The sequence below is a fragment of the Thermobia domestica genome, chromosome 6 (genome assembly GCF_964235325.1).
Source record: "Thermobia domestica chromosome 6, izTheDome1.hap1.1, whole genome shotgun sequence".
NCBI classification, from domain to species: Eukaryota; Metazoa; Arthropoda; class Insecta; order Zygentoma; family Lepismatidae; genus Thermobia; species Thermobia domestica.
Genome location: NC_137459.1, coordinates 185,913,617 through 185,941,006, shown reverse-complemented (window position 1 = coordinate 185,941,006; position 27,390 = coordinate 185,913,617). Strand labels below are relative to the sequence as shown.

The 27,390-nt window shown below is 35.1% G+C and overlaps 2 protein-coding genes across 3 annotated transcripts in view; one reads left to right on the top strand and one right to left on the bottom strand.

The window, feature by feature from the left end:
* LOC145688359 (solute carrier family 25 member 3-like) overlaps window positions 1–16,073 on the bottom strand; it is a 36,041-nt gene extending 19,968 nt beyond the window's left edge. The window contains exons 1-5 of the mRNA XM_081762508.1: window positions 15,965–16,073; window positions 15,703–15,859; window positions 3,896–4,062; window positions 2,889–2,963; window positions 1,996–2,157 (exon numbers count right to left, since the gene is read on the bottom strand). Of these exons, the coding sequence (XP_081618634.1) occupies window positions 1,996–2,157; window positions 2,889–2,963; window positions 3,896–4,062; window positions 15,703–15,844 (546 nt within the window). The 5' untranslated portion in view covers window positions 15,845–15,859; window positions 15,965–16,073. The remainder of the gene's footprint in view (window positions 1–1,995; window positions 2,158–2,888; window positions 2,964–3,895; window positions 4,063–15,702; window positions 15,860–15,964) is intronic.
* LOC145688358 (pyruvate dehydrogenase E1 component subunit beta, mitochondrial-like) overlaps window positions 15,982–27,390 on the top strand; it is a 224,927-nt gene continuing 213,518 nt past the window's right edge. Inside the window, exons 1-2 of one of the 2 annotated variants that reach the window (XM_081762507.1) lie at window positions 15,982–16,064; window positions 16,405–16,467. In XM_081762507.1, the coding sequence (XP_081618633.1) occupies window positions 16,020–16,064; window positions 16,405–16,467 (108 nt within the window). In that variant the 5' untranslated portion in view covers window positions 15,982–16,019. Of the gene's footprint in view, window positions 16,065–16,162; window positions 16,300–16,404; window positions 16,468–27,390 lie in introns of those variants that run through there. The other variant, XM_081762506.1, reaches the window with a different exon arrangement.

Below are 27,390 nucleotides of genomic sequence, written 5' to 3'. Positions count from 1 at the left end.
CTTTATGATACAGTGTAGTACAGTTCAAAAGGTGGTCCGCAGAGTCCCTTAATTTGGTAGTAGGTGATTAGGGAGGTCCCAGGGCTCAGTCGCAGTCAGGAGGTCGGTGTATAGTTTCTCTCAGCGCCTAGATGCAGCCGAGAGAAGGTAGGTAAGGTGACCAGTCTCAACGCAGACTGATGCCTTCGAAGGTGCTGCGGCGTCTCATGTGTCCTCGTAGATACTCGTTGGTGATGATTACGTCCGTCCGTTTTCGGGTCATATGTAAATGACATTCTCTCTCTCTCTCTCTCTCTCTTTCTATATATATATATATATATATATATATATATAATCTTGTTGGCAGTTGCGCCTCAGTAGGTTTTATAAGTTAATATGAATTTATAAGTTAATATAATCCTTCATCAATTTTAAGCGCTTAAATGTCCTTGAAGATACTAATGTATCATACGATTTGTTACTCAACTTTCAATTTTTTCTCTAATAATTAAACTATTGTTAAGTTCCTCATCAAATACCAGTCTTACATAGGTGTGGGAGTTTTCGTATTGCCGGCGGATTCTACAGAAATTTTAGAACCTAGGGTTAAATGTTTCTGCTTCACTCTCATTAAGGGCTTTCTGTTTGGTACGGTAACAGACGCAGTAAACGGTCGTGATTTTGTATAATTGTATATCACAGGGACCACTGTTAGCATTAATTTTCGTAATTTTACTATTAGTTAATATGTTGCAGTAATTCGTAAAAATGTGTGTATAAAATGAACTTAACTACCGTTAGTATTCTCTGCCTCTCACACGACTGGAGTATTATTGTCAATTGCCGGTCGAAAGGGTTACATCTAAATCACGCTAGGAAGACACAAGATAAAAAATATTTCCGGAATAGATTGAGATCTCAAATTGCTGTAAACGACATTATGAACTTCACTTCTATTAAAAACAAACTACATAATTAGATGTGATATTTATATAAACACTTCTACAAAATGAAGTTCTTTGATCAATTCCTTGTAAGTTTGCTTTTATTTGTTCGAAGTAAGTCATATGATGACCACAGTATTCGATATTAAGGTGCACTGAATGTGTATTACGTCATTTTCACTTGAGAAACTGTTGTAGAATCTTCCAAAATTTGGTTTCTCGACGTTTATGATACTGTAGCGTTCTTAGTTTGCATAACATGTATAGTATTCTAAGTTTATTTTACATATAGATTTGAAATATGTAATAATTTGACGTAGTGCCATTAAAAAAAAAAGTTGGTATCATTTAACCTTGTGCTATCATGCAGTATGTCAAACAATATCTCCCCCCCTCCTCGTCTATATTTGCATGGTAAGAAATTTCAATGATTTTTATATATTAGTTTAAAAGTTATAACGGTAACGCCACCAAACAAGGACACGTCGTGAGGACACTAATTGCACGTATTCGTTGTAGTCTATTCGTAGGTATGGTGCTGCTCCTACTGTCTTATCTTCTTTAATCCTTCTAGATATAAAATTTCAATTGTGTATTAAATTTGAAACTTAAAAATACCGTACTTTTAGTATAGTAGTCTTTTGACCGTACATCATAGACAAAACCGAATTACAACATATCAGTAGTATTATCTTTGAACTCCTAACACTGTTACAAAAATAGAGAAAATGAGTCAAACCTAAGGGAATTCATAAGGACTTTTTTTTTTTTGGACAGTCTCTGCTCTGGAAGGCAGCCTAAGATTTTCTGACTGTAACTGTACAAATACTCTAGTTATACTTTAAGTTGAAGACTATACAGCACTTTTCGAAATGTTGCCCCCTAAGAGGAGATAAAGGGGTTAGTGAGGCAGGAACCAGAAAAGATAAAAAATATTGTCCGCGTAACTCGCAGGCGCATATGGTAGTATGCATACAAAATCGAATAAAGTCTATGCAACTATGAACACTGAATTTTCTAACATGAATGCACCAAGTTAACAGCATTAAACCACAACTTACATAAAACTTACCTTAGCGGCCTCCATTGGGCTAAGAGCGATATCGGCAAAGAATTCTGCTGAGGCAGATGCTGCTAAGTACAATGACGTTCTCCATAGGTATGTATTTTCCTCTCCTAGAATGCCGGAATATACTACCTTGAATACTTCATACAAGCCGAACTTGCAGAGACCCTATATATACAGAAAAGCACATTGTTATTGAACACTGCAAGGACGAATGTAACATTACAATACGATCAACGTAAATCTCACACAAAATAGTTACACAAAAAGCTTACTTTATATAATCACATGCAATAAATGGAATAAGATCTTCAATTGAATTTCCCTCACTTTTGCTCAAGACAGTATCGCTATTAAAAATAAGTAATTCTCTATTACATTACTCCCACAATCCCTCGAAAACAGAATACCACCCGTAAAACTATTCCACATTAGACAAGCTTCTTTAATACTTGTGTAACTACATATATCAGTCAGTTTTAAACAAATTTCGTTGAAAGGAAGAAAAAACTTTTGGGATGCTTACACAAATCAAGCACAGCAGACATGCGTCGGAACATTGTCTTCACGAGCTGTAATTCTGGTATCAACATTAAATTCTGACTAGATTTTACGGCCCCTCAGCAGCGTGGCTATGAGACATGGAACTACAGCTTAATGTGGAATCCGAAATACATGAGCTCCCGCCGGAAATCGAACCCGGGTCTCCCTCGCTAAAGATGCGTACCTCAGCCGCTTAGCCACAAGTGAGCTCGGGCCCCTCTTTAGTACCAAGATCTATGAGATTGATCTGCTCATATATAATACAATTAAAACCACTACTCTAGTCTGTAGTACAGTCAATTATTCCATCAGGATTATTTTTTTCATTTATTAAAGGTAAATGTATATTGATATACCTGCATTGAGTAGCCAAAGAAAGTTGGAGCCCATCCTTTCCCCAGGCCTCTCATGCCATCTTCTTTGATGGTAACCTATCAAAACAAATAATTAGATAATTAAAAATAAAATATGCACATAACGAAAATTTCTCCTACGTTACTAAAATTCAAAAAGAAACCAAGCATTGTATTACTTAAACGGATTAAGTAGTACAAATTTTTCTTGTAACATCCAAAATAGTATTTTTCAATTAGCTACCCTACTAAAGAAAGACTAATTAAAGCATTTTTGAATCAATAATGCCTCATAAAACATTTGAATCTTGAAAGTTATTACAACAAAGTATACCTTAATCATGCTCAATGTTATATAGAATGATGTTGGTTTCGAGTTGAACATCCATGTTCAGAATTTGCATTAATTAAACATGAAACTCAAACCACACACACTCCACAGAGATAGAAAATCTTCGCGAAAGACCAGACCGTTAATAGTTTAGTCACAAAGTAGCTCTTAAATTATACGTAAGATTGCAGTATAGGGACAAAATCAATGTTCAACGAAAGTATGTATTTACATACTAACAGGACGCTAGTTCTTTTTTCTCTCTTTCTGCTTTTCTTCTGAGAGAGAAACTTTTTTTAAAATCAGAAAATCTATCATGCTTTTTCTTCAAGAGTTAAAAAACGAAAATACTTCTTTCTAAGTTTTTTTTAAACGTTTTTCTTTTTATCATTCCCCTTTCTCTTTTTTCTATTCTCTCTCTTCTCAGCTTTTCCTCGGTTCTTTAATTTATTCTTTTCTCCTTACTACTTTATGGTTTCCCATTTTGCTGCATCTATTGCATCTGCAAAATGAGTGTTGACGACAGTAAAATCCATTCATCGTATCTACGTATTCCTTGGGTGAATTTTGAAGGAACTTACTACACGATTAGTTCCCACTCGCCACACTGAAAGTACCAAGAAGTAATAAGTTTAAGATAAATGAAAGAAAGAAAGCAACCTATACAATTCATACTCACTCTAAAGCCATTAACAATTGATTTATATTTCTGTGGATCCACTTGAATTCTGCATTTTACCAGATCAAGAGGAACAATTGCTGTGTGGGTTATACCACAGGATAGAATGCCACCAAGGCCACATAGGGCATAATATTTCATAGAGCCATACTCGCAACTATCACCCTCTGAAAAGAAGACATTACTTTAGCAAGTCAAACACAACTGCAAACATTATTTTAATGTAAATGATGTAGATAATACAAGAGAATCTGTATCTTCAAGATTATACGGAATGTTCAAAATTAACTTTTCTCAAAATTTCTCTACAACTGTTTCCAATGGATGATCAAATGAGTATATAGTAATGAAATAAATATTTCAGATTAGTTATGGAAAAGATTATAACCGACTTATCAATTTCAAAAGTACATTTAAATATACCAAGAAAAAATTTAATAGAATATTCGATACTTTGTTTTCTCTATGTTTAAAACCTAGATAAGAACAATGAAGTACATCTTATATTGAGATTAGCATTAAAACTTACATTGACAATGTTTTACATAAACTGTAGAGTTGTGCTCAGACTTGTCCAGCCAAAATGTCTCATTCACGTTGATGAGCAATCAGTGCATTAAATATCAATGCCATTATTTTTGGACTTCCTAATCCAGACCGCTATTAATTTGGTCTTCCAAACTATGCTATATGTAAGTACGGGAAATCTTACAGAACTACAGTATGCGGCAAAACAAACCGTACTAAAATCACATCGTTAGCATTTATTTGTTTGTTGTACAACATAATAAAGCATAAGAAATGTTGTCAAATGGATGTCAACTAATCGTTAATCAACCCATATTGTAAATTTAAGAAGACTCGTGCCTGCATTTCATGTGTTGAAAATGTTGACCGTTACATCGCGCACATTCTTCATAGCGGTCCTATAGATCGATGGACATGTTAGTGAACACGAGTTGCTGGAACGACAGAACAATGAGCGAATCATCTCTCTGAACTACGGTATACTGGTAGGGGGTTATCTGTTCGGAAAATTGCTTCCTTCAGCATACCCCATATGTAGACGTCTGGAGCCCTGAGGCCAGGGGAGTGGGAAGGATATGGAAAATCCACTTCACGGGAAATCAAGTGATGTCCAAACTCTCGTGAACAGAAGAACAAGTGACTCAGTTGCAATGTGGGCGGTAGCCCCTTCTTGATGCATCCATCGTCATTGTAACGACAGATTTTTGGTGCGGCAGAAAACTTGCAAAAGATGCAAGAATTTATCAATAATCAACTGTCGATCGATGTAGCGATCAAGATACACAGGGCTTTTATCACTGAACCATATGTTACTAATGAAGACTTCACGTTCATATGAAATAGCTCCAGAGCAATACAGTAGACGTGAGCGCTCATCTCTTCCAGTGAGATGCTGGTCCACACCGTATGAGCGGAAATAGTGCTCGTCAATAAACACCTTCTCTTCTGTTGTAAGTAACGTTATCTTTGCGTCAACTGCACACTATGCCATTCCACACAAGACTGAGCACACGTGTGGCGCTCACAGTTCATACCATGTTGCATCTGCGCGCCATCCGTACGCGAATTTCCGTACTGTTTGTTTTGCCGCATACTGTATTTTGTCTCAGATCAAGACTAAGAGCGGTATTTTTGGATTCAATCGTTCAATCAGTTTCCAAGAATAGGTTGCATGTGAAACGAAACTGTTTAAAACGTCAAGTAACTTATCAGAAGGCAATGAAACCCTTAGATAAAATTAGCATTAGACTCAGGGCTTCAAAAGCCCAACCAACCTGAAACCATGTGGACTTTTCAGGCTTTTTCGGGTTTAATTGGATGTTTTCGGATTATCTTAAGTTTCTTTGCGGCAAAAATGTTAAAATGATTTACACATGTAAATAACATTACTGTCATCACAACAATTTTCTGTTCACTGATAGACACTCTTTCAGAAGTTCATTTTTCTATTCTAGTGGTTGAATTCTGCTCTTCTCTCATGTTCAGCATTTGTTTGGTTATTTAAGTTTCGTGTTCTTTTTCAGCAGCCAGGGTATACGAGACTTGGACCTACAGTTTCAGATGGAAGCAACTACAAAAATGAGTTCCCACCGGCAATCTAAACCGTGACTACATGCATAGCGAGTGCGCTACCCATTAGACCAGCAAGAAGCGCTGTTATAGTTTCAGTACATGGGGAATCAGTATATTGGTTTGTATATAAGAGCATATTCGGGTTTAATAACACTTCAGATGGTGTTCAAATTCATCCTCCATCGGTATGGGGGGTGGGAAGTAGTGAGATGTAAAAACAATTGAAAAAAAAACTGATATTGGTGTCCAATTCATGATTTTCGGGATTGGTAAAATGAATAGTGACTCCTCATGGAGTTTATGTCCGAATTCATCTTCCATGAATACTCTAAAGGGAGAAGGAGTTCAAATACTTTCCATACACCTAGTCCCCCAGTACTAAGAACAGGTTTTCAGTTAATAATATTTATTTATTTATTTATTTATTTATTTATTTATTAGGGATGGCCAACATTTTCCGGAAACAAATTTCACTTTCCGGATTTCGGAAAAAATCCACAATTCGGAAAAATCCGGAATTTTCTGATTTTACTTTCTGGATTCCGGAAAGTAAGAATTCTGGAATTGACCATATTATATGTATATATTACACATACAGAGTGGCGTAAGGAAACGGGAAATTTTGAATTAACGTAGTTTGAATTTGAAAGAGCATGTATACAGTATGCCAATTCTGGCTTCGTTACAAAATGTCTCATTAATTCTTAAAGATGACATCGAAAAGATGTGATCCCTTTTGGGATTCACATTCTAATAGCCTGTTATGGAACTCCGGAATGCTCGGTATAGCATGTCCCGGGGAATGGCAGTCATTTAATCTTCAATCTTTTTCAGTTCACAGACAGCTGCAGGATGTGTGCGGTACATCTTGCCTTTAAGATGTCCCCACAGGAAGAAATCGCACACTAAGATCAGGGGATCTTGCACGCCATGGAATGCCACAATTACGTGGAATGACGCGCCTTTTAAACAATTGGTGAACGACTTTTGTCGATTGTCAAGCAATATATACACTCATGTCCAAAATTACTTTCGCATGTCTATAAATATGTTCTAGGAATATAATTTGATAACGAATTCGCCCGGTATTTCTTATAATGTTAGTATGGTATAATCGGCAAAGACATGTATGTGGAAAATTTCACGTCAAAAGAGCAGTAAATAAGAATAAAACGAAAACAAAACTTTCTTGTCCATTTAACAACATTTTGTTTTACTCATTCTAATTTTCGTATTTATAATTCTTTTTCTATGAAATTTACCACAAATATACATTTCCCGATTATATACACAGTATCAGTATTAAAAGTACCCTGAAAAATCATTATCAAATTATATTCTTACAATGCGACAATAATTTTGGACATGAGTGTACGTGTCTTCGTCCTGCCGAAACAACATGTTTTCAATGTTAAGACTGAGATTGCAGAGTCTCCGTGTAAATAATATTTGAAGCATCTAAACATACCGAACGGGTGTTACTGTTGTTGCAATTCCATCCTCACGTTCAAAAAGTAAGGGCCAATGACACCATGACATGATGCAGCACACCATACTATAACTTTAGCGCTATGTAATGAACGCTCGTGAAGCTGAAGGATTGTGCTGAGTCCAGTAATGGAAATGCTGTTTGTTAGCGTATCCGTTACGGTGGAAATCGGCTTCGACTGACATCCGCATGTTGTTAAGGAAATTTGCGTTCTAGTTTATTTTAGCCAACACCCGTTCATTAAACTCCGTACGCGATACAGGGTCTCGTGGATGTAATTTCTGCACAATCTGTAACCTATAGGACTGGAACTTCAATTTGTGCAGTATTCTTTATACGTTTTGTCGCCCAATTTCTAGCGCAGATGCATGCTGTAGAATGGAGAGGCAAAGGCCCCTCTGCAATGGGCTCAGAGGGTTCGAACAGCTGCAACGTTCTTTGGGGATACGTACAGTTCGAAAGCCTTTTGGAGGTTTCTTTTTCAAATGAATCAGTTTCTTCAAAATTACACACCCACGTTGTAATCGCAAACAGATGGGACACGTCAACGACGTCCTAGTTGGTAATGCTGTAGAGGTCTGCAGACTGAAATTAATGGACGATGTTCAAGGAATTCTTCCACAGGAGTCAAAAATCATATTAGCGGAGTATCATATTGAAAAGAGCCGCCAAACTTGGGCCGAGTAATCTGCCACGGAAGCAGAGCAGTAATGATTATATTCTGTAATGAATATGAATACAACAAGAGTACTAAAATTATAAATGAAATGTCTGTGTATATTAGAAATTTAGCACAAAAGCTAATTCGAAAGCACCATTGTGTCAACATTAAACGGAGAACATGAGATGACTACCGAGATCATCAGTGCTATTGCCCTACTGAGCTCTGAGACAAAATATAGGATTCCCGACATCAACGTAGGGAGACACAGAGGTGTTTCAATAGTTAGACCGGAATATTTAACTGAAAAACCGTAAACGATGGGTCGGCTACAAGGTAGAAATCATAATATGGAAAATGTTCTGGGCGAAATTTAAAAGATTCGTCACGATATTCCGCATGGTAGTAATAACAATACGAGTATCTGGGTTGCTCTATCTCCCCGCAAAGGAAATAAAAAATTAAACTAATTGTAAATTGAAATATTGCCGCGTATAACAAATTTTCGATGCGCAAGGAATGCGGAATATGTAAGAAATAGATAAAAGAACTCTACATCAGTTAAGAACTATCCGCCGTCAACAAATTCGGAACGCTAACACTTGAGAAACAATTTAAGCATTTACATTAGTAACAAGCAATACCCAATGGAGGAGGTTGGATAGCTGGATTTAAGTTTTCGAGCATCTTTCAATACCGAGCCTTTAACAGACGTAGACCTACGTCTTCCAACCTCAAGTGCGAATCAAATGAGAGCCCACAGGAAATCGAAGCTGTGTTTCTAGCGTCGAAGGCTCTTACGGATACCATATAGCCATGATGCTAATAGGCGGGCCAGTTAAGCAAATTTTGTAAAAACTTCAAAACTGCGGCAACAGTAACAATGAATCGCGGCCAAAAATATGTTCCGACGAACGATGTTGGGCAATCATCATAGGAAAGTGTCTGAGAAACCATCCGCTTTCGCTCTCTCAGACCCCCTGAGATATCGGTGAGTAACGAAAGAAATCAAATCCCCTAGTTTATTTAAGTTTCCAGCCTCATACTCCTGCCCTTTTGGCTACCGGAGACCGGAGAAGAATGGATGATAATTGACAGTTCAACAAACACCAATATCCTAAGCACGATTTGAACCAGCAACGGGCAAGTCTCGTGATCACAAGCTTAATGCCTTAGACCGATAGAAATACTATTATGAAATAAGATTTTCCTTCATGAGTTACGTAGAAACAAAATCATTCGAAATGTATTCACAGCACAGTTTAACGGCTTCTGAAATTGTTAAAAAAAAAAAAAAAAAAAAATACATAGTGCCTGCAGGGCAAAATCTAGACGTTTCATGAAAAGCAAATACAAGAACAGCCAGAGTAGCACATTAACATCCAATCGATCCCTCCTTGAGTGATATAAAGGATTGTAGTCAAGTCAGTAAGGATAGAAACCTGCACAATAACGAAGTTATGTTTTCATTATTTGCAATGAAGTCGGATATAGGAATTTCTTCACAGTTGTACGTATTTTTACTTCTATCTAAATGAACAATGTAGTTGCAGGGAATGATGAGCATCCCTCGCTACCACTTGGTTACGGGATACTGAGAAAACTACCACGCTAGCCACTACAAATGCTCTCACGATAACCTATTTAAACGTGGATCTGAACTATCGAAACTCACTTCGGGAAAAGCTGGGTCCCCTGCTCTGAAACTACCTGCACTAACCAAATACACAAATGGGGTGCAGGCAACGTGGGAGACAGAGAAAGTGATGGCAGGAGAGCATTTCACAGGATTAGGATTAGGTGCGGAAGACTATTTGACATGTGCATGTACAGTATTAGGTTACGTTTACTGTGAAAATATATTGTATTGGCGTGTATATTCGTAATTTTCAAGTTCTTATTCTAGCTAGCGGTATAGAGTACAGAAAAATAATTACGTTAAATATTATTGTTTATTAATTACAAAGACATTCGAATTTTCTAAATTTTGGCAGCTAGATTCTAAATCTAACTAAGTGGAAAGTCTTAGAAAGTTCTGCCTTCTCTAAAGTAATAAAACGGATAAATGTTGCAGTTGATGGCCCCGAAATGCAAAATTTACGGATAACTGAAAAAAAAAAAAATCAGCCTAAATGCATGAGAGTAACAAAAAATGCGACGAAGGTAACTAGTGTATGCTGATTAGAGAGAAAAAATTCTGGACTATTTGAGTTCTTATATTGATGCGATATTACGTAAATACCTGCAACAAATCATAATATGACAGTGTTTCAAACCACTGTCTTATTAACTAACCTAGGAAGTGTCTACGCTGCAGGAAGGAAAACAGAAATGTAGAGCGGAAACTACATTTCTGTTGCATCTGAACCACATGTGGTGAAATAGGATAAAATTTTGGCGCTATTTCATTTTAGGAAGCATTAATTCGTTAAATCTACGGAAGAAATAGGTTACATGCCTTCACAATAGGATTGTACAAGTAATGAAAATATATCGGGATCTTAGTTCTTACATGTAATAACAAGGTAGTAACACGAAAAGGAAAGTGTGCTATTTAGCACGTACTACTCAATAAGGAAGACTAAGTGGAGCGTTATGTGAACGCAATGTACAAAGACATCATAGAAGTGTTGCAATAGCTGTGTCACATGTAAAGTATAAGTCTTAATACAATTTAAAGTGTATTTCCACTACGTTCGTTTCGTATACCCACCGTCGCTGACGCGTCTGCTTCCTACGGTCGCAACCTCTCGGGTTCCCTTGCCATTACCCGGTAACATAATACTTCGTGCTCTTTAATGGACATCTAGCACAAGTTGGTTTGAGTTTTATATTCAGGGTTTGAAAAAAACTTTTTTTTTTTTTTTTACAGAAAGCCCAACAAACCTGGGCCCATACGGATTTTTTTTTCGAAATATTTCACTGTCCTTGGGGTAAAAGTGTTAAAATGTGATTTAGGTTTCAAGATTGTCACTGGCACAATTCGCAACAATTTTCGACTCACTGCTGTTTTAAAGAATGGCCGCCATTTTGAACTATTACACTGGATCGGCGAGAAAATCTGCAAAGCAAATTTAGCATATCTCGTGCTTCCAACATCCAAACTTTCAACTTAAAAGACTAAAAATTGCGTTTTGTAGCATGAATACTCGCTATTTTGAAAAACTGTCCGCCATTTTGAAACTTTACGCTGGTATACCGCCAAAATCTATACAGGAAATTTAGTCTGTCTCGTGCTTGTACTCTGAAAATTTTAACTTAAAAGACCGAAAGTTGTACCCTGTAGTGTGTGTGGTAGAGGCAGACAAACGAGTTGAGTTGATTTTGTTGTTGTTGTGTTTGAGTTTAACGTCCCGTTCAGCAGCGAGGCTATATGAGACGTGGACCTACTGATTAACGTGGAATCCGAACCACATGAGCTCCCACCGGGAATCGAACCCGGGTCCCCCACGCCGAAGACGCGTAAGCTAACCGCTTAGCCATGAAGGAGTTTGGCAGACAAACGAACAAACTTAGATCAAGTCATACAGAAGCGTGACTGACGTTCGCCAAATATGAATGCCAAAAAGGTTCTATTAATTTAAAAGAAAGATACAATTCATGTTGTATGAAATAAATAAAAGTTTCAAAACGTCTTATATGAAATAAAGATCTTCCAGCGTAAAATAAATGGCATTATTGTTGAAGTTCACTTTCGATACTTTGTGCGTTCAATTACGGAAATTTCCCGAGCACTTGTTGCAAGACGGTTCTTTCCCGAAAATTAATTTAAAACAATTAACAAAGATATAATTCATATTTTATAAAGTCATTGTTTCAAAAAGTCTTAAATAAAATTAAGTACCTTCCAGTGTTAAATAAATAGTTTTATTGAAGTATTCATTTCCGATGCTTCTGCGTTCAATTGCTGGAATTTCCCAAGTACTTCTTTCACGGCGGATTTTTTCCGAAAAATCAGGTTTCTTTACTGTACATCGAAACTTTCACTAGTACGGAAATTTGAATTCAGCACTTGAAATAGTAAGCATTACATAAGTCTGCGGAACTAGCATTAAGCTTCTTATATTTGACAAGAATTTTTACGCTATTGCTGGTGTTGATTCTACAGAATGCTTATTTGAAGAGTAGCAACAAATGACAGAAATAAACTGTTGTCGTTGAAATACAAAATTAATAGTTTTACTAATGTAAATATATTTACTATTAGTACAGGCAACTTCGGCCTTAAACCCGTCAAACGTATGAGGGATAACATCCCTCGGTGTCGACGAGCACACTATTCACGGAAAATATTTTCTAAAGTACAAAATTGCATATTTTACTTCAAACAGGCTGTAAGCATAATCCATACATTAATTTGTTCTATAACTCTCATTTTTTTAAAATTCATTCACTGCATTCAAAACTTTATAAAAGTCTTATGTTGAATGTTGTACACCTTAACGTGAAAGCATGTAATTCGCCAAGTAAAGTAAAATCTGATTAAAGCACTTTCAATGTGATCACCTTAGTTGTAACAATAATATACTAACAAAAAGGTCAAAAACCCAGGTGGGTTTTAAACTTTTTTCAGGTGGGTCCAACCCGAAAAAAACTAGTTTTTTTTTTTTTTTTTTTTTTTTTTTTGGTTGGGCCCACTTGGGCTAACCCTGTTAATATTCTGCAATTTTTATGTTATAAGTGCAGACGCTGTAGTTATAATTAGCCCCCCTGAAGTCAATTTGCAGCTATTTGCACTTTCTAATGCTCTAAGAGTGCATTTAGTAGTAAGAAAAGTTCATATTTCATCAAAACAGATATCACTTTGTGGGGTTAAGTTCCAAAATTGGTCGTCTGTTTCTAGGAAAATTTTGGAAACTTACCGGGAAGAAGTGGTTAATTTGCTCATTTGTGTGTTTGATAACATATACGGTGAGCGGAAGCTGTGTTTAGTTTTCTTTTTAAGCGGTTATAAACCTGGAACTATTCCGCACAAGGTTGAATTGTAGGAAAGTAATGAGAATTTGCATTCTAGAAATGACTGCAGGTGTACAGAGACGCTCCAGTTGGTATCCTTACGCAAAGAAGAGAAATTACACCTAACAAAATGGGTCCAAACTCCCGTGCCCCTCAGCTAACCCGACCCTACTCTACTCTACTATACCCTTTTAAAGCGGTCCTAAAAATTGATGATATGCAAATTTTCGCAGCTGTTATTACACTTTTTGTGGAAAACCATGCGGACGACCAATTTCGGAATAAATGCCACCTTGTGTGGAAACCGAGTACAGGAAATAAGTATTTTTATGAGTTCTGTAATTTTTGATGACCCACATCCAGAAAGTTTTTACATAGTATTAGAGTGTTATAGTGCTGGTTGGAAACATCTGAAGGTAAGGATTTGTTGTTTTGGTTATTTCTGAACTTTGTGTAGTTTGCAAAACTTAGAAATGGAAAATACTCATTTTGCGCACTAATGCAATGTAGATGAATATATATCTGGTGAAGAGCAAAGAAAGCATGAAAATAAATATTTGTGATTAACAGTTAAGACTGAATAACGGAAATGAAAGAGTAATTCTGTGTAAAGTAAATAAAATAGTAATACAACGGTAAAAACAGGTTTAAGTGGGTCTAATCCGATGTCGCAATCTGCGAAAGATTAATTTTAAGAAAGTTCTATACCACGAAACAAGTGTGAGAATTAATCTCTCAGAGAGACTTCTGTACATATAATGCCTCACAAGATATAAGCTGACTGCCTACAATAGGTCTGCTGGTGAGCTCGTACCTTTCTAGTAAGCGAAGTCACTTCTTTCGCAATTTAAACTAGCTGAGGTATGATTTTATTTTAGGCAATTCACATATTGCAAAAACCAGTTTTAATAGTAAATAAATTAGCGTATTTAGTGATGCATGGTAAGACAGTTTGGCTTAAGTTTAGAGTTACCCCTCCAGTGTCAAACCTACAAAAAAGCAATTAAAACATTAACCATTAGTAGATTAAGTTAGTTCAGGTTACCCAGTAAGACTAGTTAGACTAGAACAGTGACTAGAACCAAGTTCTCATAGAAGCTTCAATTATCACTCAAATTCAGTGATCCGTGGGTCTCAAAGATTTAGTAGATTCTCTTCACTATTCTTATACACTTCCGTAAAACTAAATGCGGAAACATCACATTCAACGCACAGATTCGCCAACCTATAATGATTACCATGCTGCTGAATCAGCAAAACCTTCCGCGTGTTGCAGATAGTACCCGTTTTTACATATCTTTTCTCGTATTAAACATAACTTTACTGCCAAACTTACATACCTAAACATCACATAAGAACCCCAAATCATTATTCTCACTTCATTTCTCTTGTAAATTTTCCCAATTTTTATATATATTGAAAAAAAAAAAAAAAAAAAAAAACACGGGGTGCAACTCTAAACTTAACCCTACAGTTTAATTATAATACGAAAGAAATAATCGAGTTCCTTCAGAATCAAAGCACTAAATGCATCAAAGTAAAATCATGCCCCCTGGTTAAAACAGAAGTAGAAATTAAATCTTTAGTTTAACATTCCACGATATGCCCTTTAGGCTAAAGGGGTTAACTTTACAATTCTCGCTCCAGGTGGTATACTCAGTCAGAAACGAGAAATTAACACTATTAATTTTATGAAAATGGGTTAAAACTTTCTAACCTTAAGCTAACCCATCCCTACCCCAGTGCAATTTTACTATACGGATCTACAGTATAAGTAGTAATAGGAGTAGGAACGGGTGAGAAGCCCCGCAGGAGTCCGTTGGGTTCTGTTATCGACATAAAATGGGCAAATTAAAGACTTCCCCAATTCTTTCGTAAAGTTTACAATCTGTGGATCCCTATAGTAAAACTGCACCCCTATCCCTACTCGACTTATCCCCGTTGTACTCTAATATAACCTTTTAAAGAGGTCCTACTTTTCGAAGCACAGCTGGAGCGTGTATTGTAAAGCTTACCCGGCTATAGAAAACTGATTAATGAAACTAAATTAACATAGCTGGTGGAATGAGAACGTGTGAGGATATATACTCGAGATAATCCACGGACACAAGATTGTCTAACACAATCTTACATTAACTGGGATCGAACCAGCACACTCGTGCACCAGTATTGAGCGCACGACCACTTAGCCACAATGCCCTATACTAGTTATGTTTAATTTACTAATACTCTTCCTTATTCTTTATCAGTATTTTCACTTGCTGAATGCCAATGTTCCAGTTATTTTCTACATGGCATTTTTTTTTTTTTTTTGTGTGTGTGTGTGTGTGAAGAGGATAACATCTAAGGCTTTCTATGTAAATTAAAATACTGTGTTTACTTTCCTGAAAAAGTATCGTTTAGAAGAATCATTATTACACACAAACAAACAAAACAGTAAATTAGAAATTAACTTCTGTATGCGAGTGTGCCAAGCATATTATCATCAATTAACATGGTGAGCGTTTGGCTACTATGTACTAACTGATTAAAGGCCGGTGTATCTTTTCAAATCCTAATTAGATTAACAACTACTGCATGAACTCATCTCTTGTTACTAACCTGGCGTAGCGGCTGCACCAATGCACCTTCCTGGGACCAGCTGTTTTTCGGCATTGCAATTTTTTGGTGCTTCGCAATGAGCTACTTGGAATGGATTAGCAAATGGATTGCTTTTCGCCACTTCTAACAAACTCTGCAGCATACTGCCTCTGGGAACCTGTGAAGGAAAATCTCATCAACACAGCTCTAAAACTACCAATCAATACCTAACTACATAAAATATAGGTTTTATAATTGATCGAGCCAGTGCAAACCTACACACCTGCCAGCTATGGTGTTAGTCTACACAAGAGGCAGTGATATGGAAATTGTAATGGATGATACCCGATTCGCTCAGCACGAAGAGGAAATTATTACGTAAGGTACTACGAATATCAAATAGAGTAAATGGAATATCAGAGTGAAGGTGCAATAGTAACTTAAAATAAAAATATAAATTATAATTTTATTTAAATACTTGGACATTAGTGTGCATCTTCAAGCTTTACAATTTAAGTATTATTACATTGAGTAATGTACTTCCTGTCCACACTATCTGTGAGTGTCGTCTGTACTGCGAACATGGCGACTGTACCAACTGTGTGTATGATGATCAGGGTACGTTGGAAAATACTAAACTATTTTTTTTTATTACTAGTGTACACTTATCATATTTTAAATATTGAATAGAGGTATAAAGTACCATTTTATTATATCTTTCAGGGTGTCAACAGAATCTTATTCCGGAGAACGTTTTCTACTACAAGAGCGGTAAATGGTCAGCAGGTAAGACCTTGAGGTGTCATTTAAATTTACAATTGAAATAAATAAATACAAATATATGTTTAAAAAATCTTAAAATTATGAAAGAAGGTGGTGTCATATGATCCTTGTTGAAGTAAATGTGTCACTGGTTTTTAAGGTAATTATGTGTGGGTATGATTAACACACAACTGTTACATAACCGAATATATTTTGTGAAATTCTGTTTGAACATCATTTATTTTTAGTAGAATGAATTTAATAGAGTGCAGCTGAAATATTTGGGGACCACTAAATGAGTTCAAAATTATTTTTGTACACAATCAGTGGCAATTAAGAATAAGGTTGCTAAGATTATTGAGAAAACTTACAAATATATTATGTTGCCAAAACAGCTTCTTTTACACCACTATTGAAAAATATAGAACGGAGATAATTACAATGGCAACAATTTACAATAAGGGTCTTATAATTTAAACAATTTGTATTGATAATTAAGAATATGGAAACCTCTTCCTCAATTTACGCTGATCTCTGGTGCTGGAGTCCATGCTTCGGTACCCGACCAAGTAAGTTTGTGGCGTACAATCGTGTACATGGATTTTCTCGGGGTACTCCAGTTTCCTCCTACTTTCTTATTCCATCAGTGCTTCCATTATCATTCATTTTTCTTAATCGTTGTCTCCCTTAGCCTAAAGGGCATTATCGTGAGACGTTAAATTTAAAGATTTCCTTTCATTTTTTCTAAATTTACAAATCGCTTAGTTCACAGAATGTCTCTCCATGGTAAGTTCAAGTCTACATATGCATTGAATGTACTGTTTAATAATGTAATGGAGATAAAAATAATAGTGTGTAATTACCATCAAACTCAAATTGTTGTATATTTTAGCTCAAGTAATCGTTTAAACTAATCTTTGCAAGCATATTTATCTTTGCTATCGCACTTGGTGTCTTACGGTCTCAAATCCGTGCATGCCAACCAGCTTCGTCCGGCCCTAAACCGAAGTTCGTGCAAATCTAGCTTTTGGTGTCCACCTAGAATAAGGGGGAATAATACTCTAAAATTTTTCATAATTTATAAAATATTGCTTTCTTTCGTCAGGCAGTTCACTCTTAGTAACTTAGAAAGTCTTTTTGAGGTAGAGTTGCATTACTGGGTGCAGATTCACTTTAGGAAGGCCTGTCCATTTTGGGTATAAATACAGCATGCTGACATATGCCATGAAAGCGACAGTGTGAAAATCAGGAAGCAACATGTACAAAGTAGCCAGTAAAAACAGCACGAATGCTATCGAACCGAATCAGAATAGGTGTGGAGTAGGGGAGCCCGGAGTAGCGAGCAGAGACGTCAGCAACGTCGACCATGTTAGTGAGAATAGACAAAATGTCTTTATGGAGAATAAAAATACATGCCTTACGTTTTGCACGGCTTTGCGACACTTCTGTGGTTATGCATTGTCATCAATGAGATGATACCTATATGCAGCTTTTATGTATTTTGTATATTAAACATTTTAATATTGCAAACTTACTTTTACGCGATTTTTTTCTCACATGTTCTACCTCTGCATTGCATTTTTCCTCTGAATTTTCCAAATGTTGGCGTTTTTATGCAGAATATGACACTTATGTGCTTTAAGAAAGCTTGTCTTATTATAAATGTATCATTTGTATTTCAACCACGGTAAAGAATGCGAGTGCCGTCATATTTTGACTACTTCCTGTTTCTCTACACGAATCGTTTAATATATATATTATATTTAATAAATGTTCCATTCCGATTGTGTTCTAGAAGATATGATTATGGGAGGGGATTTCCTATATGACCCCGCAAGGAAGTCAAGAAAATGGAGATAGCAATACTGAAGGGAGGCATTGGAGTATCATAAAGAGTTTGAGAACTATTTGTTTCTGCCATTGTCATTTCAAATACTTTATAATGTGAAACGCATATAAGGTGTTGGAAAGTGCATATTGTATGCAGTGTTTACGGAGGATTAAGCGGTAATGAGACTTACGTTATTTTTTGTTGTTTCTAGCTTATTACTTCAGATGTATGCAGGGTTTGCCCAAGTGGGCCCAGCCCGAAAAAAACCACCGGGTTTTTTCGGGTTGGACCCACTTTAAAACCCACCTGAGTTTTTGAGCTTTTTGTTAGTATATTGTTGGTACAACTGAGGTGATTACATTGAAAGTGATTTTTATCAGATTTTGGACTTTCCTGGGCAAATTAGATGCTTTCACGTTAAGGTATACAACAGCATAAGACTTTTATAAACTTCTGAATGCACTGAATGAATTGAAATAATATTAAAAAAAAAAAAAAAAAAAAAAAAAAAACTTAGCTTGAGGAAATTATAGAACAAATTAATGTATAGATTATGCTTATAGCCTGTTTGAAGTAAGATATGCAATTTTATATTTTAGAAAATACTTTCCGTGAAAAGTGTGCTCGCTGACTCAGCGACGTCGAGGGACGTTATCCCTCATCGGGTTTAAGGCCATACGTGCCGGCACTACCAGTAAATATGTAGTGCATTAGTAAAACTATTAGTATTATTGTTTTATTACCTTTGATGGTAACACAAGTATTCTTCAGTAAAATTTGGTTTTCCAACAACAGTAGTTTAGTTCAGTTATTTGTTGCTACTCTTCAAATAAGCATTCCGCAGAATCAACACCAGCAATAGCGTAAAAATTCTTGTCAAAAGTAAGAAGCTTAATGCTCGGAGTTCCGAAGATCACATAACTCTTACTATCTCAAATGCTGAATTCAAACTTCCTTACTAGTGGAAGTTTCGATGTACACCAAGAAAAAGCCGCATTAAAAAAAAAAAAAAAAAAAAAAAAAAAGTCGCGAAAGAAGTGCTCGGGAAATTTCCACAATTCAACGCACAAAGCGTTGCAACTGAATATTCAACAATTACACTATTTATTTTACGCTGGAAGATATTGAATTTCATTTAAGACACTTTGAAACATTTACTTTATAAAATATGAATTATGTCTGTGTTAATTGTTTTAAATTAATTTTCTGGAAAGAGCCGTCTTGCAACAAGTGCTCGGGAAATTCCCGTAATTGAACGCACAAAGTATCGGAAGTGAACTCCAACCAGTGGCGGAGGTTGGGCGTTAAAAGTGTGTGTGTGTGGAAGGGGGGGGGGGGCAAGACATGATCTGAATATTTGATATCAATGTTAGTTTTCCTGGTTGCTTGTAACACGTTGTTTGACGAAAGGTTGTATAACTATTAGGATACTGTCTTTTTCAGTTAAAGTACCATATATCGTGTTTCATATTTTATTAAGTAAATTGACAAGAGCAACGCAAGTAGATACTAGCCCTTTGTACTCTTAAACAACGAAGGTGTAAGAAGAGATTTGATTCCTTGCTCATGAATATCTGTCTGGAAAACTGTGTGATCAGATTAGGGGCCTATTTATTAACAAATTTGCAAAACAAATAAACAGAAAGAATAATATTAATCAAATAATTATAGTAATGAATAATGAGGCTTGTTTTGCAAAAGTCATATTGAAACTGGAAATTAATGAACAACTTATATTTTTAAGTCTACACCTTATTACTCTTAGAATGACAGTGAATACTACAAGCATATGCTACGACATTTAAAGAAATACTTTTGCAGCTTCCCGAAACATGTTCGCTGCCATTAAGTACAGTTTTCACTCTCTTGGAATATATCAAAACTCACCAATACTTAGAATCACTCCACATTTCAGTTATACAAAATAATCCTAAAACCTAGAATTATGCTGAATTCACTAAATTTAATTGTATATACAAAACTGTATATGTATACCCCTAAACTCATATATTACACTGCAAAATTAATATTCCTTACTGAGCTCCTTCGTAGCTAAGCGGTTAGCGTACGCGCCTTTGACGTGGGAAACCCGGGCTCGATTTTCGGGAGGAGCTCACGTGGTTCGGACTCCACGTTGATCATTAAGTCCACGTCTCACATAACTTCGCTGCTGAACAGGATGTTAAACGGAAAAAAATCAAATCCAAATATTTCTTATTATTAGAAAGAAGAAAATACATTGTAGGAACTGTCGATTTTTATGCAATTAAAGAATAGCTTGTGAAGGACTTCTTTTTTTGCGAAATGTTATCTCAATTAGTTCCAGAGCGGCTGACTAACATATCGAGCCCTTGCAAGAAGAAATGAAAGTACGCTAGAATTGTGGCGCTCCAATAGGTTAATTTTTGGACCATTTTTAGTGGCAGTTCAAACGCAATTCCTGTAGCTTTCTTAATTCCACGCGAAGACAACCAATACGTATTCATGGAACGACAAATATTTTATGGCACCATTTTTATTCTATGAACCAATAATACATACCAAACTTTATATTTTCAAATGAAATTATATACATTAATGGGTAATTTCAAAAAGAGTGGGGGGCAACTGCCCCCTTTGCCCCCCTAATCGTCACCCATGACTCCAACAATAAACCTATTTATTTTGCACTGGAAAATATTTATGTCGTGGTGTAAGACATTTCGAAACATTTATTTTATAAAACACGAATTATATATCTTTGTTTTATATTAATATATTTGGTGTTCATATTTGGCGAACGTCACTGAGACTCCTGGGATGATTCGATCTACATTTGTTCGTTCGTCTGCCTGTACCACACATACAACAGGGTATCACTTTCGGTCTTTAAAGTTTAAATTTTCAGGGTACAAACACGAGACACACTAAATTTCCTGTATAGATTTTGGCGGCATACCAACGTAAAATTTCAAAATGGCGGCCATTCTTTTTTCAAAATAGCGGATATCCACGGTACAAAGTACATTTTTTTGGTCTTTTAAGTTGACATGTTCAGAGTAGAAGCACAAGACACACTAAATTAGCTGTATATACTTTGGCAGCGATCCAACGTAAAATTTCAAAATGGCGGCCGTTTTTTCAAAACTGCAGTGAATAGAAAATTGTTATGACAATTGTGACAATGATAATCTTGAAATATAAATCACATTTTAACACTTTTACTCCCAAAACATTGAAATATTTCGAAAAAACCCAATAAAACCCGAAAATACCCGAAAAAACCCACATGTGCCCAGGTGGGTTGGGCTTTTTCAAAAAAAAACCCGGGTTTTTTCAAACCCTGGATGTATGTCCCTGTATAAGTCAGTTTCTTAGTCGTAGTTTTTCTTTTTATTGTAATACGTTTTACTTACAAGTTTTCCAAATCTTGGTCCCGAAATTATTCAACTGCTACAGGATAATTTGTTTACGTACTCTTTTATTTACTGATTTTAATATTTAATATTTAAAGTGCTATTAACTGTACAGTTTTCGGTGTTCGCGGATACCTTCCTCAGCAGATCAATCAACTCATATTGGCAATCCATCTCACTTCTCAGAATTTACGCTTGCACTATTTTGTTAAATTTAAATTCTTTTGCGCTAGAAACCTTTTCTTTTGAAATTGTTTATTTCTGTGAGAAACTTATGCAGATAACTCTCCTAAACACTCGTATAAGTTTATAGACTCAAGTCTTTAGAATCAGATAAATCTGATCCAATACGTGATTACTTAATTTCATTAATATATATATACTTATTAATTATTAACGATGGTATATCAGATTTTGTTAAATGCGAATGGGAGGACATTTATATGATTCTTTTTCCTTCCTTTCAGTGTGTAGGAATGTTTTAAAAATACGTGACTACGTCTCACATACTTCAAACATTGGACTTACGGACGAGAGTAACAGAGCATGAATACTAGGTACCATAAAATGATTCTAATGCTTTAATGAGGCGAACTTGTACATTTTACATTCTTAACATAGACTGAAGATAGTGAGTTGTTTCAGTTAGTCTAAAGAAGATTTGATTAGCTTAAGTCGGATCATAGTATATCAGATGCGATTATAATGAAACATAGTGAGGATCTGTACAGGCGAGGCACATACAGACTTAGAAAAGTGTACAAAGATGCTGAAGTATTTTACAACATTGCTTCGCAGTTCTTTGTACAAGAAAAGTTATGGTTTCCATATTAACTGTGCTTCTGGTACGGCTCGCTTTGTTCATGTCCTAAGCTCGCTTTGCTTTATAAATATGTCCTAAGTACAGGTTAATTTCCAATGAGTAATTCTTTGTGAGTAACAAATTTCACCTTACTACTGTATTTTTTAAATGTGTGCAACCATATTTTCAATTGGAAGCTTGTTCAGAAATCTGTGGAACTTTATAATTATATTGGAGAATATGTAAGAAATACTTTGTACGTACATAACTTTCACAAAAGCTTTTGTGTGAAATTGTAATTACTAGACAAACTTTGCCACTTTGTGGTTAGGGTAACTGTGTTTTCGACTGGACGAGGATACTGGATGCTTTTGAGAAAACCTGAGTAGTACCTAAAGGAATCTCAGGCATATTAGCTTTCGTAATGTTGAATGTTATGTTGTAATACTTGAAGTGAGCATTATCATTCGTCACTAAAGGTAGATGAGCGTGCCATGTTGTTCTTTGGATACTGATTCTTATTGCAGTAGTATGTTTTCGGAAAATTGCCAGGTGAAATAAATTTCTTATAATAAAAAAAAAATTATTTGTAGTGATGTTATGAGTGATATACTGTACAGTAGATGTAGGGGAATTGTATACGGTGTGTACATATAGGAATCCGTATGTAAAACATACTTTAGATTGACAGTGTACAAAATAGTTACGAACAGCCATGATAGGAGTCATTGTGTATATCGATATATATTAAGGAAAAGGCGGAGATAAAATTCACTTTTAAAAATAGAAACAACCTTGAAAAAAGATATTGTGTGGTTTCTAGAATTATTTTTCTGATACCCTTTCGTCTTCCGGTGTCTACGAAATTAATTGTTCCTGCAACCAGTGTTACATTTCCATGTCATAAAGGAATATATTAACTAAGTTGAAGGAACACTTAAGTGACGTGAAAGGGGAGGATCCAGTTGCATCGAGGTTATCAAAACTTAAAATTCACAGGCCAGGCCACAGCGTGAATAAGCTTTAAGTTCTACGTAGGAGTCCTCACATCAGAGTCTTTCTTTGTTAGGATGTAATGTCCTGTAGTGAACTTAGACAAAAGCATTATGAACAAGAGTTAAGACAGCCTCACCACCAATTGTACCAATCGAAAATCTGAATTACAATTAGTAAAAAAAAAAAAAAAAAACACTAAATGCTCTTTAATTAAAAATTTATTATGTAAGCTAAAATCAGCTTATAAGAACTCTTTCTTAACAGAGAAAGCCTCGGGTGAGTATATAAGTAGAGGTATCTCCGAAATTGTGAAAGTTGAGTTATCTACGAAGAAAATCAATATTCTTCCGCTATGGTGTGATAGAGCGGTATCACATATCGCTAGTGGTTGCAAAATTTCGAGGTAGCTCTTGATTTCGGGGCTCGTGATGTGCAAAGATCAAAGTTTAAATTTCATTTATTTGCAAGTCAAGTTTTTGGGGATACCTCCCCCCCCCCCCCCCCCCGAAAACTATGCAACATATATTTGGTTGTTTAAATTTGTTTCAGATTTCATCAAATGTGGACGAAAGGTCACGTTTCTATAGACAAAATTTTCTGTGGTGTAGATTTAATAATTTGCATTGAAGTTCCAGTAGTTTCATCAGTGTAATTTCTACGACTTACGGAGGTTTGAACGATTTCAGGAGGCTACGTATGGTATGCGCCACGCTTAAGTACATCAACTTTCAAGTTATTTATTGGAGTAATAAATTCACAGTTGTCTTTTTTGCTTTTACCAAAGTATGATAGTATTCATTTTATAAGGAGTGAAAATTTACCATCACGTGAATCCACGAAGAAATGGAAAACATCGCTTACAGCAACGTACCGATGATGAAAAAGGAGTTATCGAAACGTATACGATTAAATTATTGAAACGAGTACTGAAGTGAAGTCCAAGTTTAATATTTCATTATTAAATATGCATTCAGTCAGTTCACTTGATACCTACACTATTATTTTATTTTATTAATATATTTAATACTAGCATCAATTACCCGCTTCGCTGGGTTAATTAAGAAAAAATAGTAATATGTTTCGTTAGTCAGTAACTTTTTACTATTACCAAAGCGCTCCTTCATATTCGTCATTTTCGATGATTTTTATATATCCCCTCTCCTCCCCATGTTCCGGACCATGGCATCGGAAGTATCATTGTTCATCTCAGCGACCCCGAAAAGTATGAATTCGACACTGATATTGGTAATTTGGATTTTATATATATCCCCCCGTCCCACAATTTTTATTTTTACATATATATCTCCCCCTCCCTCTCCCCTAGGTTCCACCGTCAAAGTGAAATAACGAAACCATCCCAAGCCCGAACATTATCTATGTTGCAAGTTTGATCAAGATAGGTCTGGTGGCTCAAGAGTTATTAAGTTTCATTTATTTTTATAGATTTCTCCCCTTCCCCTCCTGGGCCGCGGTGGCTCAGTGGTGCTTGGGGTCCCGGGTTCGATCCCAGCCCCCGCCAAGTGAACTTTGTGGTGGACAAACACCGTATGCGTGGGTTTTCTCGGGGTTCTCCCGTTTCCTCCCACTTTCTTCATTCCACCATTTCATTCATTACTCATCATCACTGTCTCCTTTAGCCTAACCGGCATAACCGTGGGACGTAAAACTCAAAGATTTCATTTTCATTTTTTTTCCTTCCCGTCCTCTAAGTAGAACTTAAAGTGATATGATAGAAACCACTTCAGGTTCGAACCTCATCTATGTTAAAAATTTTTAAAGATCGTTCGGGTGGTTTAAGCGTGGTTAAGTCACAAAGACAATCACTTTTATTTTTACTTTTTTTTGTTTTTTTTTACACATACATACATACATACATAAAGTACGGGACAAAAATAAACGACCAACATCGTCATAAGTTTTAATGGCATTTTCGATCGTTTAATTTTGTCCCGTACTTTACATACATACATACATACATACATACATACATACATACATACATACATACATACATACATACATACATACATACATACATACATACATACATACATACATACATACATACATACATACATACATACATACATACATACATACATACATACATACATACATACATACATACATACATACATACATACATACATACATACATACATACATACATACATACATACATACATACATACATACATACATACATACATACATACATACATACATACATACATACATACATACATACATACATACATACATACATACATACATACATACATACATACATACATACATACATACATACATACATACATACATACATACATACATACATACATACATACATACATACATACATACATACATACATACATACATACATACATACATACATACATACATACATACATACATACATACATACATACATACATACATACATACATACATACATACATACATACATACATACATACATACATACATACATACATACATACATACATACATACATACATACATACATACATACATACATACATACATACATACATACATACATACATACATACATACATACATACATACATACATACATACATACATACATACATACATACATACATACATACATACATACATACATACATACATACATACATACATACATACATACATACATACATACATACATACATACATACATACATACATACATACATACATACATACATACATACATACATACATACATACATACATACATACATACATACATACATACATACATACATACATACATACATACATACATACATACATACATACATACATACATACATACATACATACATACATACATACATACATACATACATACATACATACATACATACATACATACATACATACATACATACATACATACATACATACATACATACATACATACATACATACATACATACATACATACATACATACATACATACATACATACATACATACATACATACATACATACATACATACATACATACATACATACATACATACATACATACATACATACATACATACATACATACATACATACATACATACATACATACATACATACATACATACATACATACATACATACATACATACATACATACATACATACATACATACATACATACATACATACATACATACATACATACATACATACATACATACATACATACATACATACATACATACATACATACATACATACATACATACATACATACATACATACATACATACATACATACATACATACATACATACATACATACATACATACATACATACATACATACATACATACATACATACATACATACATACATACATACATACATACATACATACATACATACATACATACATACATACATACATACATACATACATACATACATACATACATACATACATACATACATACATACATACATACATACATACATACATACATACATACATACATACATACATACATACATACATACATACATACATACATACATACATACATACATACATACATACATACATACATACATACATACATACATACATACATACATACATACATACATACATACATACATACATACATACATACATACATACATACATACATACATACATACATACATACATACATACATACATACATACATACATACATACATACATACATACATACATACATACATACATACATACATACATACATACATACATACATACATACATACATACATACATACATACATACATACATACATACATACATACATACATACATACATACATACATACATACATACATACATACATACATACATACATACATACATACATACATACATACATACATA